At 37.7% G+C, this 19,318-nt stretch overlaps 1 protein-coding gene across 1 annotated transcript; it reads right to left on the reverse strand.

Moving 5' to 3' along the window:
• Positions 1–1,292: 1,292 nt before the first annotated feature.
• LOC149015258 (uncharacterized) lies at positions 1,293–2,096 on the reverse strand. The gene has a single exon (XM_089156505.1). It carries the CDS (start codon positions 2,094–2,096, stop codon positions 1,293–1,295), a length of 804 nt encoding a protein of 267 aa, XP_089012631.1.
• Between the last annotated feature and the right edge of the window lie 17,222 nt (positions 2,097–19,318).

Below are 19,318 nucleotides of genomic sequence, written 5' to 3' on the forward strand. Positions count from 1 at the left end.
TGGGGAAAGTATATTGCTTTGAGGAAGTGTACCCAAAAAGAGGTAGAGTCTTGCCATAGTCCTTGTGCCACTTTCATTAGAAGGGCTTGGTTTTGTTTCTGAGATTCTCTGAAGCCAAGACGCCATTTTTCCTTTGATAGGCATAGTCTCTGCCAACCCACCTAGTGTATTTTTCTTTTTCCATCTTCTTCACCCAAATTTTTTTTGCAGACATGTGCTTCATCTCCTCATGAATCGGCAAAGGTATTTTAAAGTGTGCACCTTCAAATTGAGGGAGAGCAAAGGCAACCGACTTTAACATAGTACCCTTACCTGCATATGATAATAACCTATATTTCCAACTCTCCAACATTGTGTTAGTCTGCTCCTTGAGGTATGCAAAGGATTTTTTTTTGAGTTTCCAATCTCTGGTGGTTGGCCTAAGTATTTTGTGGGTTCTTTTGTACATGAAACCTTCAAAATACTAGAGAATCGCCTCTTGAATTTTTGTGGTGTGTTTTGACTAAACACAATGCTTGATTTATCAAGATTCACCATTGCCCACTACTTTTGCAATAAACTTCCAAGGTCTACTTAAAGGTATGGATGGCTTCAAGCTTTATCTCTGAGAAAAGCAAAGTGTCATCAGCAAAAAGAAGGTGAGATATTGCTGGGGCTCTATGCTTGAAGCTGATAACTTTAATTTTCCCTGCCTCCTCTTCTCTTTTGATTATGGCACTCAATCCTTGAGCACAAAGAATACAAATGGCTGGAGATAGTGGGTCTCCTTGGCGAATAGCTTTGGATGGGATGATATCAGTACTAATATTTCCATTCACAAGTAGCTTGTAAGAGACTGAAGAGATACAATTCATTATCATGTCTACCCATTTGCTAACAAAACCAAGTTTGAGCAATACCTCCTTGATGTATGGCCATTTCAGTCTGTCATATGCTTTCTGCATGTCTAATTTCAACCCTAGCAATTTCTTCTTACATTTCTTTCTTTTTTTGATGTAATGACATAGTTCATGTGCCATGAAGATATTGTATGAGATGAGCCTTGATGGAATGAATGCAGATTGCATTAGGCTAATAATTTATGGCAGTAAATCTTGAAGTCTGCAAGCTATAATTTTAGAGACAGTTTTCTTTGCAACACCACCCAAGCTAATAGGTCTAAATTTGTCAGCAAAGTCAAAGTGGGGTATTTTTGGAATTAGACATATATAAGATATATTCAAAGTGGAATCCATGCAGCCAGTAGTAAATACTTCAAAAACAAAATTAATAAGATCACCACTTACAGCATCCTAGAGTTGTTGGAAGAAAATAGGTGGATGGCCATCCGGTCCTGATGCTTTTAGAGGGCCCATAGAGAATAGGGCTTGCTTGTTCTCCTCCACCATGGGTGCCATAGTTAGTCTGTGATTTATCTCCGTAGTGACTGTGGGTTGTATGGAGTCAAGGATTTGATTAAGGGCTGTATAGTCAATGAGTTCAGATTGGAAGGCCAATGTAAAGTGGTCAGTGAGTATTTGCGCAATTTTTTTGTGAGTTGTAGTCCATCCTCCTTCAGGCTTTTTGAGCTTCAGAATTTTATTTGTCACTCTCCTTTGCAAGGTAGTGGCATGGAAGAAAGCGATGTTATCATCACCACCATTTAGCCATTCTATTCTTGACTTCTGGAGCCACAATTGTTCTTCTTTGGATAATTCTTCAGCTAGAAGATCAACTAGTAGATTAGCTTTTTCTTGAGAGAAAAGGTGGGATGGCTGTCTTTGAAGGGATTCTAATTGTCCTGAAAGGTTTTGAATATTCTCTTGAATATTCCCAAAAGTCTCTTTATTCCATTTCTTAAATTTGCTTTTTGCCCAGATCATTTTTGTGTTCAGTTTAGAAGTTGTTGTTTCTTTAGGATTCCTATGCCATGCTTCATAGGCTACTTGTTTGCAATTTGGATGTTTCAGCCACGCACATTCAAACCTGTAGGGACGTACACCTTTTGTAATTCCACCTTCAAAATCCACCATTATTGGCGCATGATCTAACCCAAGAGCCATGTGCACAAAGATCACAGCTTCAGGGTATAGTAAGCGCCATTCAGCATTACACATGCCTCTATCCAATCATACTCTAATATTCCTCTTATTTGACCAAGTGTATGTAGCACCTTTGAAACCCATATCAATAAGACCACAAGCATTCATCATTTCTTTAAATCTATTACAATCCCATAAGTGATTGTAATTCCCACTTGATTTTTCTTTCCAACCCAAATGAGCATTGGTGTCTCCTACAGTGATTCATGGTCTCTGTCTAGTTGCTCCAATTTCCTCTAATTTTTCCCAACCCAGGTGACGATCTTTTTTAAGTGGATCGCCATATACAAAAGTTGCATTGAAATATGGATCATCTAGAATGGAGACTATTGTGTCAATAATCCTGTTATTTGCAAATAGGATTGTAATAGTGATATGTGATTTCCAGAAAATTGACAGCCCTCCAGCTTTGTCAATGGGGGAACATGATAGGGTCCAGCCATATTCAGTGAGTTTCCAATCTTCTGCATAAACTATGGGGATTGTATACTTTCCATGATAAAAATAATATCAGGGGAATCTCTTCTCATGATTTTCTACAGAATTCTTCTTGCTGTCGAGTTCCCCAGTCCCTGAGTGTTCCAGCTCAAAATCTTCCCTGTTGCCTATGGAGTTGATTAATGATTTCCTCCACAGGCTCCTCCATTAAAAAAATGGCCATTGTGAGAGTCATGCATCATGGGTGTTGGGTTTGATGATTGGCCAAAACTCATTTGATCCGTTGGGAGAGGTGAAGTAGTTGGAGAGGTGGTATTGGATGGAGATGTAGGATCCTGGGAGTTGGTGTTTAAAGATGCTGGTCTGGCTCTTCTATTTTTTATTCTTTTTCAGTAATAAGCTTCACCATGTGATGATATTTGGGACTGGGTAGGTGATTCGGGTGGGTTGTTGGGTATGGTATTGGGTATATGTAGTAGATGAGGTTCTAGTTGGGTTGGGGTTACCTGAGTGTGTTGTGTAAATGGGCTTGGGTAGGTGGAGTTTGAAAGAGAGACACCCAACAGTTGGGGTAGCAGCTGGAGGATATGGGAGGCAAGCTCTGGTGTTTGAAGAACCGGTTGTTGAAGGAGTTGTAGCTATGCCAGAACCGTTTGGTTTGTAGGTTGGGGGTTGTTTTGGGATATGAGGGAAATTTGTGTAAGAGGTAAGGGGTATGGGGCCTGTTGAGGCGATAGATGGTTATATGGGAATGGGTTATAGTGTGTAGAGGCCATTGGAAATGAGACAAAATTCTGGTAGAACGTTGGCGGCTGGGTACTGGGATTGGTGCATGGGAAAGCTGGTAGGTGGGTGCTGGGATTGGTGCAGGAAAAGCTGGCGGAGGGATAACGTGTCCATTAGAGAACTGAGTAGCAGTGATTTGGTTGTTGGGTGGGACAGTGAGAGGGGAATATGTGGTGGGGACCATATGGCAGGCAGTTGAGGTGATAGTGTGATGATTGGTTATTGTGCTCTGCAGGGACTGCGGGTTGGCATCTATTGTTGGTGGAGGATTTGGCAGAGATATGACGTTGTTATGAGGATTCAGGTGTTGTCCATTTGTATCTTCTCCAGCACTGAGAAACACCAGTGATTCCATGGCCGCTTCAATGAGTCTAACCGTAGGTGGGTTACCTCTGGTATTGGGTCCATATCGAGAGATGTTAAACTCTTAACACCATGCATCTCTAAAAAACCCATGTATTTCTTTACGTTTAGTCTCTTCATCTTCCAGCAAGCTACAATGACTCTCCTCATGACCGATAAAACCACAGAAAATATAGAAAGTAGGTAGTCTTTCATACCTTAAATTCACTGAAATGGTTTGCCCATTGTGCCTTTGAAGAGTGAGTTGAGTGGTCAAAGGTTGGTTCAGCTGTATGGCTACTCTTGCTCTAAGGAAACGGATTGATTCCCCAAATTGTACTCCAGAGATTAGCATTGCTTTTCATGGTATGCCGATCATCTTTCCTAGTTGTAGAGCTATCTTTGGCTTTGCAATTTCCTGCGATATATCATGGAATTGGATCCAAATATCGGTGGTCGCAAAATCCCATTGTTCCTGAGGATTCCAGTGTTGCAAAATGATCAGGTTGCCTCCAACTAACCATGGACCTTCTTCAAGAGCATTCTTCAGGTCTTTTTCACTGTGGAAATGGAATATATATATATATATATATATATATATATATATATATATGTGTGTGTGTGTGTGTGTGTGTGTGTGTGTGTGTGTGTGTGTGTGTGTGTGTGTGTGTGTGTGTGTGTTCAGCATGGGTGATAACTTCCACTTTTTTCATGGTGTTCTAGCCATTAGCTAAAGCATTTGTAACTGATTGTGTTCTGTATCGTTTTCCTTCCACGATCTTGCCTACTAGGGTGATGTGTTTAGAAAAAACAAATTGCTGCTCTTCTTCTTCTTCTAACAGCAGTTTTTGAGTCATCTGTTAGTAGTTAAACAAATTATAAGAATGAAAATCTAAATTCATATGATAAAACAAATGCGGAAGCGGATGTATTTTATATACCTCCTGCCATTGATCCAATTAAAAATCTTGCAAATATAATAAAATGATTTAAAGGATTCTTCTGAACCCTAGCAAACTCAGAATGATGGTGTCTCACTTAATCTATTTTCTAGGTTCAGGGACCCTTTATATAACAATGGCTCACATACGTTTTCCCATCAAAAACATCAACTGCCAATTCAATTGAGCACTTTAAGTGAGGTGGATTTATGATCATTTGTGAGAAGTAACAATATTTCACATTAACCCATAACTAATGGTCACTTATTTATGACATTTAGTTATGGTTCAGTTTGTAAGTATAATGTTATCCTAATAGAGGGATCATAACTTGTGAAATACAACATTCTCCCACTTGATCCCAATATTTCACAATGTGGGTTATCATACTATATCCACATTTATACGCAATGGACCAAAAACACATGAATCATGGCGATAAGTCCTCTTAGAATAGTCCTCTTAGAATGAGTATTATCTTCCATATATTACAATGCATTTTCTTTCCAATCTGCTCATATTACTTAATGAATAAACCCTATGTTTATTCAAGGTCCAACAATATATGTTTACTCTCAAATAATGAATGTGTACACCGAAATTGAGAATAACAACATAATGAATAAGAGCTTCATCAAAGATCATTCATATAATGAAATCACATAATGGAACCAAGCCCCATTTTAACTACATGATCCTTCAAATTCTTTGGTGGCATGCCTTTAGTTAATGAATCAGCTATCATCAATTCAGTGCTGATATGTTCAATGACCACTTTGTTTTCCTTAACATGTTCCCTTACAGCTAAATAATTAATGTCGATGTACTTGCTTCGACTACTACTCTTACTATTCTTAGCCAAGAAAACAGCAGCTGAATTGTCACAAAATATCTTTAGTGGCCTAGAGATAGAATCTACAATTCTAAGCCCAGAAATGAAACTCTTCAACCATACACCATGCGAGGTAGCCTCAAAACAAGAAACGAACTCGGCCTCCATAGTGGAAGTAGCTGTCAAAGTCTGCTTGGCACTCCTCCATGATACGGCTCCACTAGCGAGCATAAAAATATATCCTGATGTCGATTTACGAGAATCAACACAACTGGCGAAATTTGAATCACAGTAACCGACTACCTCAAGATTGTCAGTCCGTCTATACATAAGCATGTAATTCTTAGTACCTTGAAGGTACCTCATCACCTTCTTTGCAGCTTTCCAGTGGTCTATACCAGGGTTACTCTGATATCTTCCCAACATTCCCACAACGAAAGCAATGTCAGGTCTTGTGCAAACCTGAGCATACATCAAGCTTCCAATTGTAGAGGCATATGGAATGTTGTTCATTTGTTCCCTTTCTAGATTATTCTTCGGGCATTGGTTCAAAGTGAACTTGTCACCCTTTACAATGGGTGCTACACTTGGTGAACAATTCCTCATCCGAAATCTTTCTAAGATTTTATTGATGTAGGTTTCTTGGGATAGACCTAAAATCCCTTGAGGTCTATCTCTATGGATCTTAATGCCAACGACATAAGACACCTCACCCATATCCTTCATGTCAAAACTCTTAGAGAGGAATTGTTTCACCTCATGTAGAAACCCCTTATCATTGGTTGCAAGTAAAATATCATCCACATATAGCACAACGAAACAAATTTTACTCCCACTAACCTTCTGGTATATACATTGATCAATGATGTTCTCTATAAAACCAAATGAAGAGATAACATCATGAAATTTAAAATACCATTGTCTAGAGGCTTGTTTCAATCCGTATATGGATTTCTTAAGCTTGCAGACCAAATGCTCACCATTATTAGAAGTGAATCCTTCAGGTTGTTTCATGTAAATCTCCTCCTCTAGATCTCCATTGAGGAACGCAGTTTTCACATCCATTTGGTGCAACTCCATATCAAAGTGGGCAACTAGTGCCAAAATTATACGAAGAGAATCTTTCTTAGATACAGGGGAAAATGTGTCTGTATAATCAATTCCCTCCTTTTGAGTAAATCCTTTGGCTACGAGTCTGCTTTATATCTCTCAATGTTGCCCAATGAGTCTCTTTTAGTCTTGAAGACCCATTTACAACTAATAGCCTTCATCCCGTTGGGCAACTCTACCAAATCCTAGACTCCATTAGATGCCATGAATTCATCTCTTCCTTCATGGCGTTGTACCATAGATTAGATTCGTTGCAATTCATGGCTTGTAAAAACATTTCAGGATCGTTCTCAGCTCCGATATTATAGTCAGATTCTTGTAAATACACTACATAATCACTAGGAATTGCTAATTTCTTTATTCTCGTAGATCTTCTTAATGTTGCATTAGCACCCTCCTTAGGAGGATGTTGTTCAACTGATTGTTCAACAAGTTCTGGTAATTGTTGAACAATTGGATCTACTAGATCAACATCAGCAAGTCGCGGATCTTCAATGACCGGTTGCTCAACATTCGATTGTTCCAAGGGGTGTTGTGAACAACAACCAATCTTAAACTTGAGGTTGAAGAGTGAATATCTATATGATCTTTCTCAGAAACTAAGTCTCTAGACTGATCACTCCCACTAATCAAGTCATTCTCAAGAAATTTTGCATTTCTTGATTCCACAATCCTAGTTGTATGAGATGGACAATAGAATCTATATCCCTTAGACCTTTCTGCATATCCTACGAAATACCCACTAATGGTCCTTGGGTCCAGCTTCTTCTCATGTGGGTTGTAGATTCTTACCTCAGACGGGCATCCCCAAACACATATATATCGCAAACTCGGTTTCCAACCCTTGAACAACTCAAATGTTGTCTGCGAGATAGCCTTAGTTGGAACTCGGTTCAATATATAAATTGCCGTCTTAAGTGCCTCAATCCACAAAGACTTAGGAAGCTTGAAGCTATTAAGCATACTTCGCACCATGTCCATTAATGTTCCGTTTATTCTCTCTCTACAGCATTCGGGTCTGGAGAACCAGGCATGGTATATTGGGCAACTATGCCATGCTCTTCAAGAAACTTTGCAAATGGACCAGGTGCTTGTCCATTTTCCGTGTATCTACCATAATATTCTCCACCTCTATCTGATCTCACGATTTTGATGTGCTTTTCACATTGTTTCTCCACTTCAAATTTAAATACTTTAAAGGCATCTAACGCCTCATACTTATTATGAAGCATGTAGAGATACATGTATCGTGAGTAATCATCTATAAAGGAGATGAAGTAATTCTGACTATCCATATCTGGACAGCAAATGTCTGTATGTATGATTTCTAATAGTTTTGTACTCCTCTTAGCACCCTTCTTTGACTTGTTGGTTTGCTTTCCCTTTATGCAATCCACACAAGTATCATAATCAGTAAAATCTAAAGTACTTAATACTCCATCTTTTACTAGCCTTTTAATTCTCTCTAGGGAAATATGTCATAATCTACGGTGCCACAACATAGAAGATTCCTTGTTTATAACACATCGCTTTATACCAGCATTAACATGAACATGCATTGCATCGCATTTGGTATTATCTTGCAAATTAATGTGAAAAAGACCATCAGACAAGGTACCATTCCCAACAATTTCAAATTTCTATGATAAACTAAAAAATGAATCTGAAAAGTTAAAGGAATATTCCAAAGGTAAAAGTGCTGAAACATAAATCAAGTTTCTCGAAAAACTTGGAACATAAAAGGTCTTTTCTAAAACTAAGACAAAACCACTACTAAGAACTAATCTGCAAGTTCCAATAGCTTCCACATGCGATTGCATCTTGTTTCCTAAATAGATGCATCGTTCATTTCCTACTGGCTTCCTATGATTGAGAAAACCCTGCAAGGAATTCGAAATATGGATTGTAGACCCAGAGTCAATCCACCATGTGTTATGACTTACATCTATCATATTAGATTCATAACAAACACAAGAGATATAAATACCTTTCTTTTCAAGCCAGGCCTTAAATTTAGCACAATCCTTCTTCATATGTCCCTTCTTTTTACAGAAGAAGCATTTAGATTCCTTCTTAATGTCAGATTGGGGTGGCATTTTACCCTTTCCCTTCTGCTTGCCTTGCCCTTTGAACTTTCCTTGTATGGCCAAATGAGCACTTTCCCCTAACTCCATAGTCAGTCGGCCTTCCTCTTGAACACACATGGTCATGAGTTCATTAATTGACCATTTCTCCTTATGTGTGTTATAAGAGATTTTAAATGGTCCATACTGCGGTGGAAGAGTGTTTAGAATAAAGTATACAAGGAAGGACTCAGATATATCAACCTCTAAATTTTTGAGCTGAGCGACAATGCCCCTCATCCTCATGATGTGTTCACGCACACCTCTTACACTAGTGAGCCGTAGAGATGTCAACTGCATAATTAGGGTCATGGCATGTGCTTTTTCAGAAGACTCAAATTGTTCATCAATAGCCTTCAACAATTCTTTAGCCTTAGTATGCCTCTCGACAGAACCACGAATACTAGAAGAAAGTTTGGTTTTTATGTACATAACGCTAAGGCGGTTGGACTGCTCCCAGCGATCATAAAGATCATTTTCTTCCTTGGTGCTAGTATTAGTAACTGTAGGTGGTTCTTCTTTCCGGATGGGATAGTCAATGTCCATCCACCCCAATTGAAGGAGAATCAACTCTTTCCAAACCTTATAGATGTCACCCTTTAGTTCAGGAACATCACACTTAATATCAGACATATTCATAGGTAATGGAACTACATAAATAAAATATACACACTTACGTCAATGACTCGAGGAAAATAAATATTAATCATAATTTACCAATGTAAATTAAGGAATAATATGAATCAAATAATATACAAAAACCGCCTGTGGGCTAGATTTTCTAAAATAGATCCATATTAATTTAATGATGAAACCAATAAATTATGTTCATTTTCTCAATTCCTGTGGGTAAATTAAGAAATATAATTTGTTGTATCATCCTAATTAATCAAATTAATATAACAGAAGTTCCTGTGGGATAAATTCCATTATATTAATATATTAATTACAATGAATGTCATATACCTTATGCGATTTAGAGACTCTTAATATATAATTTAAATAATTAAAGATGTTGTGGCTAATCTTTAATTAGTTAAATTATATTGATCACATGACATTTGATTTTATGTATGATTACATATATAAAAATTGCATGCATCAATAGAATCATACACTGAAATTGCATACAATTAGATAATTACACATAAATAATAAAGGTCATAATTCTATCATGCATAAACTGATAAATATTGGTTCCAATATGCAAATATTAGAAATAATAGATTCAAAATGAACGACAATGACAACAATAAATCATGTAATCATGCTCAATAAATATTCATTAAGTGACAAATCATTAATAATATTAAACATATTCTAGAGAGTTTAAAAATAAATAAATAAATAAATGAACATAAGTATCTTCATTTATTATTCATTTCTCTCCTTAATTTAGGAATAAAAGAGAATGAATATAATTTATTTTATATATATATATATATATATATATATATATATATATATATATATATATATATATATATATATATATATATATATATATATATATATATATATATATATATAATTGCAACAAATTAAATAATGAATGTATTAAAACGTAATACCTTTTCTTACCCCTTTTTTTTTTTTTTATTTCCCTTCAATAATTTTCAAATTGGAAACTTTTAATGATACAAAAATTACAGCATAAGAAGGGATTCTAAATAAATTCATTCTTAAACAAGGAGGGAACTCCAATAGCTTAATATTACTCAATCCCTATTGGATAAGGATAATTAGAAGAAGAAAAACATGATATAGAAGTACAAATATACATATAAATTCATTGGAGTTTACTTAATAGCCTCTATTTTTTGTGAAAATTTGAAATACCATCATAGATATGTCAAAAATCATGACATCCTTGGATCAAGGTAGATATTAGAAAAAGGCTCTGATGCCAAATGTTAGTAGTTAAACAAATTATAAGAATGAAAATCTAAATTCATATGATAAAACAAATGCGGAAGCGAATGTCTTTTATATACCTCCTGCCATTGATCCAATTAAAGATTTTGTAAATATAATAAAATGATTTAAAGGATTCTTTTGAATCCTAGCAAATTCAGAATGATGGTGTCTCACTTAATCTATTTGCTAGGTTCAGGGACCCTTTATATAATAATGGCCCACATACGTTTTCCCATCAAAAACATCAACTGCCAATTCAATTGAGCACTTTAAGTGAGATGGATTTATGATCATTTGTGAGAAGTAACAATATTTCACATTAACCCATAACTAATGGTCACTTATTTATGACATTTAGTTATGGTTCAGTTTGTAAGTATAATGTTATCCCAATAGAAGGATCATAACTTGTGAAATACAACATCATCTGCCTAGACTCCCAATGATGAAGCCATGAAGGAGGATTGACTGTAAATAGATTCTTCTAAATCTGGGTTAGAAGTATTTCTGATGAGGATGTGGGACAGGGAAAGGAAATTGATGGGCTATAAGGTTATCAATTGAGCAATGTGATGGGAAGATGAGGTTTGGGACTTTTGGGAATAGACTAAGGATTAACATAGGTTTGGAAAGAAGTTGCAGGGGTGGAGCTGGCCGGAAAAAAACAGAAAAGGAGATAGGTGTAGAGTTCTGAATTGAGGGTTAGAGGCTACTGTGGGTGAATAATTGTAGTGGGTTGATCTCAGGGTGGGTATTTGAAACGGAGATGAAATCACTCATTGATGAGGATAAGGCACTCTTGGAAGAGGAGAACCACTCTTGTAGCAGAGAGGAGAAAACACAAAAAAAATAAACCAATGCTTGTATGTCTAGATGACCTAAGAATTCTCTCTCACATATTGACTACATGAGATATGCAAGGTCTTCCACAATCAATCATTATCTTGCCACATGTCGCAAGCCGTGTGACTATACATTCAAGTTTAACATAGGCATTGCATAAATCAAGTTTCAAAGTCATATATCCGGCTTGAGATTTGGACTTCTTAATGAAGTAAAAGTATTCATGACCCAGGTAAATATTATCTGAAATGACCCTCCCCAGGACCAAAACACTTTGAGTCAAACTAATTAGGTTACCTAGGATGGGTTTGAGTCTATTAGTAAGACATTTGGCTATGACCTTGTAGGGGATGGTACAAAGACTGATGGGTTTGAGATGACCCATCTCTTGTGGTTTTGCTTTCTTAGGGATAAAGAGATAATGGTTTTACTCTGACTACGAAACATATAACCCCCCCCCCCCACTAAAAAAATGGTTATATAACCCCCCATTAAAAGAATGGTTAACTCCCTGAACTAAGTTTGCTCCAATAGTATCCGCTAAAAAAATCTAGCAATCAGAACATCATGGCATGGGGCCTTAGTTCCCTTCATTTGAAAAAGAGCTTTGTGAATTTCCTCAGGAGTGGAAAGTAAGCAAACAGAAGAGTTTATTTGAGCAGTTACTCTTGCAGGTGTACTACGAAGGAAGTCTGCAAAATCAGTTGGATTTGAGGAAGAGTAGATAGAAGTGAAATGGGAGAGAATCTTAGATTGCATAGCAGCAGGCTCATGTTGCCAATGTTCATTTCTAGCCCTAAGTTTATAAATAGCATTTTTTTTTTTGTCTCCTTTGAGCAATGGCAACATGAAAGAAAGATATGTTTTCATCTCCCTCCTTGATCCAGTGCAGCCTAGATTTTTGTAGCCAATATTTTTTCTCGGCTATCAATTGGGTTTCTAATTGAGCACAAGTTGTATTTCTTCCTGAAAGGTTTGCTCAGTAGGGGGTTCTTTTTAGAGGTTTCTAGCAATGTGATCAACCTAGAAATTTTCTTTGAGGTCGGTTGAAAGTTTTCCTCGCTCCAATGCTTTAGGGATTTGGCACAATTTTTCATTTTTTGATGAAGTTGAAAGCTAAGGGATCCTCTAGAATTTTTTTTCCATCCATGGTTGATTTGGATTGGTAGATCGGGATAATCTTCCCATTTAATATCATAATGGATCATATAGACTTTTTTCTCGGGGGATAAAGAGTAATCTAGTTACCTTTGTAGTTTTGTACAACCCCCATGTTTTTCGCTTGTGATAGAGAATTTCATTGAAATCATCAAGTACGAGCTAGGGTGTACTACCGAATATCCCAATTGGATTAAGTCAAGCCAAAGTAATGTTCTATTTTCTACCTGGGCAAGACCATGTACTCCAATAAGTTTGAAGCCTGCATTTGAAGAATTTTCTTGAATTAGCATATCAGTAGCATTAAGAGTAGAAGAAAGGAAAGAAATTGAAATAGAGTTGTTCCAGAAAATACCTATCATGCTAGATATACCCATAGCATCTAAACAAAAATAATTATCAAAGCTTAGATCCCTGAAAATTCCTCTTATTATAACAGCCACATTTTTAGTTTCAATGAGCATAAGGTTGCTTGACCTGATTTTTCTGCATAACTAACGCAACTATTGCATTGTCAGAGGTTGGCCACACCCCTAACAATTCCAAAACAAGAGATTCATTGTGAAAAGGGAGGCTAATTTTGGACAGCCTGCCTTACCCTTTCAGAAGCAAAATATCCAACACCATGTGTTCTCATAACAAGTTTTAAACCACCAGAAAAATGTGCTTCTAGACAAGGCATTGAAGCCATTGCTCCCCCTCCCATTGGCCTTACCTCATAATGTTGAGGATTCCTGTCCTTGAGATTCAATTTTTTAAACCTTTTGGTGATCTGGTAAGGTGATGAAGGCCTTTTAAGGTTTGTAAAGAACAACAAGATAAGAGTATCAAATTGAGGAGTTATGTCAACAATATGCCCAGAAGAAGAAGAGATCAAGGTTGGTTTATGGGTTGTAATGATGATGGGCGTTGATGAGTGAGGGTTGTAGAGGATTTGAGTGGATTCCTTGTTGGATGCAGGGATATGTGTATGGGGGAGTGGGTGGGTGAAGCAGGGAGAGCAACTTGATGTGGGTGTGACCAGAATCAAAGAAGTTTGAAAGAGGAGGGTGGTTCAAAAGAGGCTTGAAAACGTTTTCATCTGGGCTAATAAATGTTACTAATGGGCTTGTGGCTAAATGGGCCGACACGGCGAGTTGTAGAAATACTTGATCAATACCAACTTGACTGGAATTGGGCCTAAAATGGTCCAGTAGCGTTTCCTTGGTTGGGGGTCCTACGATTGTTTTGGTAATGTCAATTTATAAGGGTAGAACTAGGGGTGCAAGTTTGGCCTTGGCGGCCCTGACCCGCCCTAAGCCCGCCCTGAGCCCGAATAGGGCTTGGGCTAAAGATTTTGGCCCTAAGGGCGGGTTAGGGCCAAAATATTCTGGCCCTGAACTAGGGCCAAGGGCGGGCCTGGGATTACTCTCTGGCCCGCCCAACCCATCCCGGCCCGTCCCTGATTTTTGGCCCTGATTTTGGCCCTGATTTTAGCCCTGATTTTGGCCCTGACCCAAGCCCTGATTTTGGCCCTGATCTTGGCCACGACCCGAGGCCCTAATCCTAGCCCCGATTTTGGTCCCGATCTTGGCCCTGATCTTGGCCCTAATCCTGGCCCTAATCCTGGCCCTGATCTTGGCCCTGATCCTAGCTGTGATCTTGGCCCTGATATTAGCCCTGATCCTGACCCTGATCCTGGCCTTGATTTGAGTCTAAAGACTCTGGACCCTCCACCCACATGGAGAGGAATTAATTGTAATACATATAGGTGGATACTTGACACGTGTCAAATTTTAGAAACATGATCATGTTTTGTAGAAAATTAATAAAAATAAATTATAACTTCATTACCAATGTAATTAGCATCTATTTGATTTTGGCCCTGATCTTGACCCTAATTTTGGCTCTAATCTTAATATTAATTTGATGATGATCATGTACTATAGTACTAGATTTTTACCCTGATCTTCATACTAACATTGATATGAGTCTTGATTTTGACATTTAGTCACTTTGATCATATTATACTATAAATTCACTTTTTATATTATTTTTAAGGTAATTTTTATTTTTCCAACAAAGTCATTTTTTGTTCAATAAAATATTGATTTTGTTTTTTGACTAAGGCGAGATAATATATTATAAATAATAAAAACTATTGCATAAAAAATTAATATCTAACAAATCTACTGTGATATTTCAAAATTTTTTTTATTAAAAACATATAGCTATGTTTGTAACTAAAACATCATTTTCTTTAACTATGAAAAAAATACTATTTTTTTTTTTTTGTTAAATACTAAATTATCGTCAATTTACTTGTTAACAAGGTTTTGAATATGTTTTTTTTTGTATTGAATAAAGATATCAATTTATTGAACAGTTGTGAATGAAAACATACCTACCTACGGCTTAAGTTCTTGACTTTGAAGATAAAATTTTCATTTATCAGATTCCTTTTGAATTCTGAATCTCTGATGTTTCTAAGTTTACAAAAAGAATTTGTGTGACATTCTCTATAATTGACTTGACTTTCAAATATGCCTAAATTTAATTACAATTTTTCTCTCTACTTATTCTATTTCATGAATAATTTTAACTCTTTGTTGCTGGAAAAAAACCAAAGGAAAAAACAGAATAATAAAATTTGGAATGAAGTTTAACCATTGTCTTAGAAGCTATAAATTAATTGAGAATTAAGATAAATCTTTTTCTTTTTCCCTTCGAGCTTACATATAATAACCATAATTTTCATCGAATAGCAAATTAAAAAACCCTAGAAATTTGGATTTATCTATTTCTCTAAAATCTAAATGGGTATAAATAGTTAAATACATATTGAATATAAGTTTTGGATTATTTGTTGACATCTTTACTATTTTATTTTCCAGAACTGAGTTTAGAATTTAAGTATTTAATTACTTTAATATGTATTTTAATTACTACCTGTCTTACATTTGATATTTACGACCAAAGATATGGCCAATTAGGGCCAATCAGGGTCAGGGCCAATCAGGGCCAGGGTCAGGGCCAATCAGGGCCATGGACAGGGCCAATCAGGGCCATGGACAGGGCCAATTAGGGCCAATCAGGGCCAGGGACAGGGCCAATTAGAGCCAATCAGGGTCAGGGCCAATCAGGGCCAGGGCGAGGGCCAATTAGGGCTAGGGACAGGGCTAATCACGACCAACCCATCCCGATCCGGCCCAATTAGGGCCAATTAGGGCGGAAATGGGCTTGGCTTGGCCCTGTAGGGCTTAGGGCCAGGGACAATAATCATTGGCCCTGAACTAGGGCCAGGGCGGGAATGGGCTCAAATTATACCATATAGGGCTGAGCTTGGGATTGCAAAAGCCCGGCCCAACCCGGCCCAGTTGCAGCCCTAGGTAGAACCGGTTAGATGAGGCCCAAATGGACTATTACTTGCCTCACTTGTTTGTTGGTTCGATGTTGACCCAAATGGACATGGAACATGTCCAACTGTAGAAATGGCCAATGCAGCACCCCCCCACCACAAAAAAAAAAAAAAAAAAAGAGAAACACACAGGGAGGGGGGGGGGGGGTTAGGTTAAGATTTAACCAATACCTTTTAATCTTTCCAACCAAACAAAGAGGGGGAGGGAGGGGGAGCCCCCCCCCCCAAAAAAAAAAAGGGAACAACCCTCCCCCCCACCAACCCCCACCCCACCCACCCCCCGTCCCCCCCCCCCCTTGGGGGCCCCACCCCCCCCCCCCTTTTTCCCTCCCCCCCCCATACCACCCCCCCCCCCCCCCCCCCCCCCTCCCCCACACCTTTTTTTTTTAAAGGGGGAGATTTTACCATTTAGCTCCTTTGAATCCTTTGTTGAAGAAAGAATTGTTAGGTTTTTTATTAAAATCTATATTATCTATATATTAAGTTTCAAAATTAGTTTTTGCATTTCTTTTATTTAATTGTTTTGTTTGTGTGTGGGACCCTTGAGGTAAGGGTGGTAATGAGGCACCATGAGTAAAGGAGGCCCTTCATGACCTTATTTATGAGGCTCTTCATGACATTGGTCATGGGTCTTAAAGGTCTTGATCATGGTGATGAGGTGGGCTTACTTGAATGGTGGAATTACTCAAATTCTAACTCTTGACCTTCATTTCTCATTTCAACTTCATGACCATTCATGGCCATTACCATAAGTGGGGGTTAAGGTCTTTGAATGGGTTAAAGCCTATTCATTCCAAAGAAGTGAATATGAGAGTTACTTCCCCAAGTAGTGGGGAGGTTAGGTCAAGGGGTTTTATTCACATTAGTGGAGGAGGGACAAACCATTGATTCTCCATTAGTGGAGAATTGATTCTCCCCTTGTGAGGAGGTGTGGTTTGGGCCTATATAAACCCAACCCTTGCTTGCATGTGGTGTGCAATTGAGCCATTCCTCACTCTCACATTATTTGTTTTACAAAGTTCATTTCTTTCTTGAGTTGTCTAAGTGTTGTGCTCTAGCTTTTGGCTCCTTGAAGGGACTAGAAGAACTACTTCATCTTCTAGTTGGAGGTTGCTTTATCTTGGAGGTAGTGGTGCGAAGAACCCTTGGTAGTAGGGTGCATCAATTACCTTAAAGACAGCACTCAAGGTGTGACTCAACCTCATCGATCGGTGGTTCGTTCGGTTGCAACTACAAGCTCTTCGAATTTGCTAAAGATCTTCATCTGTCAATTGTATTGCAATTTCATTTTTGTATGTTTGAAGAATTTGTAATACAATTACCCCAACAAGTTTAAGGTAATTGATTTGGAAGATCCAATGGCAAGTCTTGGAGATGGCGACTTCAACAAAGACGAAGACAACAACATTGAGGTTGTTGATGGAATTAACACCGGAGGAGATCCTTCAAACAATACCGTTGAAGGCAATGTCAACAAACAAGGTGACGACACATTCGTTGCCATAGATGGTATGAAATATCCATTCCTTGCTACTCATGATTCAATCCCCACTAATGTAATTCCAACAGTGACAGATCTTATCCCGGATTTAGGTAAGATGAGGATTGTCACTGAGTTCGACAAAATCGAACAGTTTGGAGGTCAAAACTTCAAAAGGTGGAGGCAAATGTTGCTATTTTCCTTAGTCCAAATTGGGGTGGCATTTGCCTTGACTGAACCCATGCCAGAAAAAAGTAATGATCCTATTAAGGAGGGCAAAAGGGTGGCTTGGATTCAAGCGGACTACCAATGCAAGAATCGAATTTTGAATGCATTATCTAATGACTTATACCATGTGTATAGTTCATTAGAATATGCCTATTCGATTTGGGATGCTTTGGTTAAAAAGTATTCTCTTGAAGATTCTGGTTCAAAGAAATACTTGGTGGCTAGCTTTCTAAATTTTACTATGAAAGATAGTGACACAATATCAACCCAAATTGATTTATTTCAAATTGTGGTTGGGAAGCTAGCAAAAGAGAAAATGGTCTTACCTGAAGAATTTGTAACCGGTGCCTTGATTGAGAAACTTCCACCTTCATGGAATGCTTTCAAGCTATCTATGAAACATAAGAAGACAGGATTGACCTTAGACCAGTTGGTTGTAAAGATCAAGATTGAAGAAAGGAACCGATTCAAAGACAAGGGTGAAAAAGACCTTGGAGAAAGTCGTCTAAAAGCGAACTTGGTGGAAACCAACAAGCAAAACAAGAAGAGGAAAAGTCATCAAGACTATGATGAGTCTTCTAAGAAGAAGAAATTGACTTGTTTTGTTTGTGGAAAGGTTGGCCATTTCAAGAAAGATTGTAGGTTCAAGAAGAAAAAAATTGAAAAGGTGAACCTAGTTGAAGATGATGTGTTTGTAGCAATGATCACAGAAGCCAATTTGGTTGAAAAACCAAATGATTGGGTGTTGGATAGCGGTGCTACAAGACATATCTATGGTGATCTCAAGATGTTTTCCTCCTATTCCATGGGCTCAAATGATGAAAAAGTATTTATGGGAAACTCCCAAAGTGCCCCTGTTATGGGAAAAGGTAAGGTGACTTTGAAACTTACTTCGGGGAAAACTATTGTTCTCACCAATGTTCTCCATGTGCCGGATATTAGGCGAAATTTAATTTCAATTCCTTTGCTTAATAAAGTAGGAATGAAGTTGGCTTTTGAAAGTGATAAGGCAATTATCACTAAAAACAATGTATTTGTGGGAAAGGGATATCTTAGTGAGGGATTGTTTGTACTTAGTATTTCCAATGTTGTAATTGAAAAGGCTAGTACTTCTTCTGCTTACTTTGTTGTTTCGTCTAATTCTTTTGATTTGTGGCATGGTAGGTTAGGTCATAGTAGTGTAAAATATATCACCAAACGATGCAAGTTAGGGATGATCACCGAAAAGGTGGAATCTCCCAAGGACAAGTGTAAGACTTGTGTGGAGGCTAAGTTAACCAAAATGCCTCACAAGACTATGGATAGAAAGAGTGATCTCTTGGAATTGATCCATAGTGACTTAAGTGACTATAAGTCATATGAGTCAAGGGGAAGAAACAATTATATTATCACCTTCATAGATGATTATTCTAGATATACCATGATTTATTTGCTCAAATCAAAGGATGAGGCCGGAAAGGCGTTTATATCTTACAAAACAGAAGTTGAAAATCAACTTGGCAAGAAGATTAAAAGACTTAGAACCGATAGAGGGACTGAGTATTTTAATCTTGATAAGTTTTGTGAGGAAAATGGAATTATCCATGAAACGACCGCTCCTTACCAACTGGAATCAAATGGGGTAGCGGAAAGGAAAAACAGA

This window comes from Hakea prostrata, chromosome 5 (assembly GCF_041222555.1).
Source record: "Hakea prostrata isolate BN-2017 chromosome 5, UWA_Hpros_2, whole genome shotgun sequence".
Taxonomy (NCBI): Eukaryota; Viridiplantae; Streptophyta; class Magnoliopsida; order Proteales; family Proteaceae; genus Hakea; species Hakea prostrata.

Bases quoted from the DNA above. Each gene is read 5' to 3' on its own strand.
- LOC149015258 (XM_089156505.1), bottom strand. From the start codon at position 2,096: ATGTGTAATGCTGAATGGCGCTTACTATACCCTGAAGCTGTGATCTTT.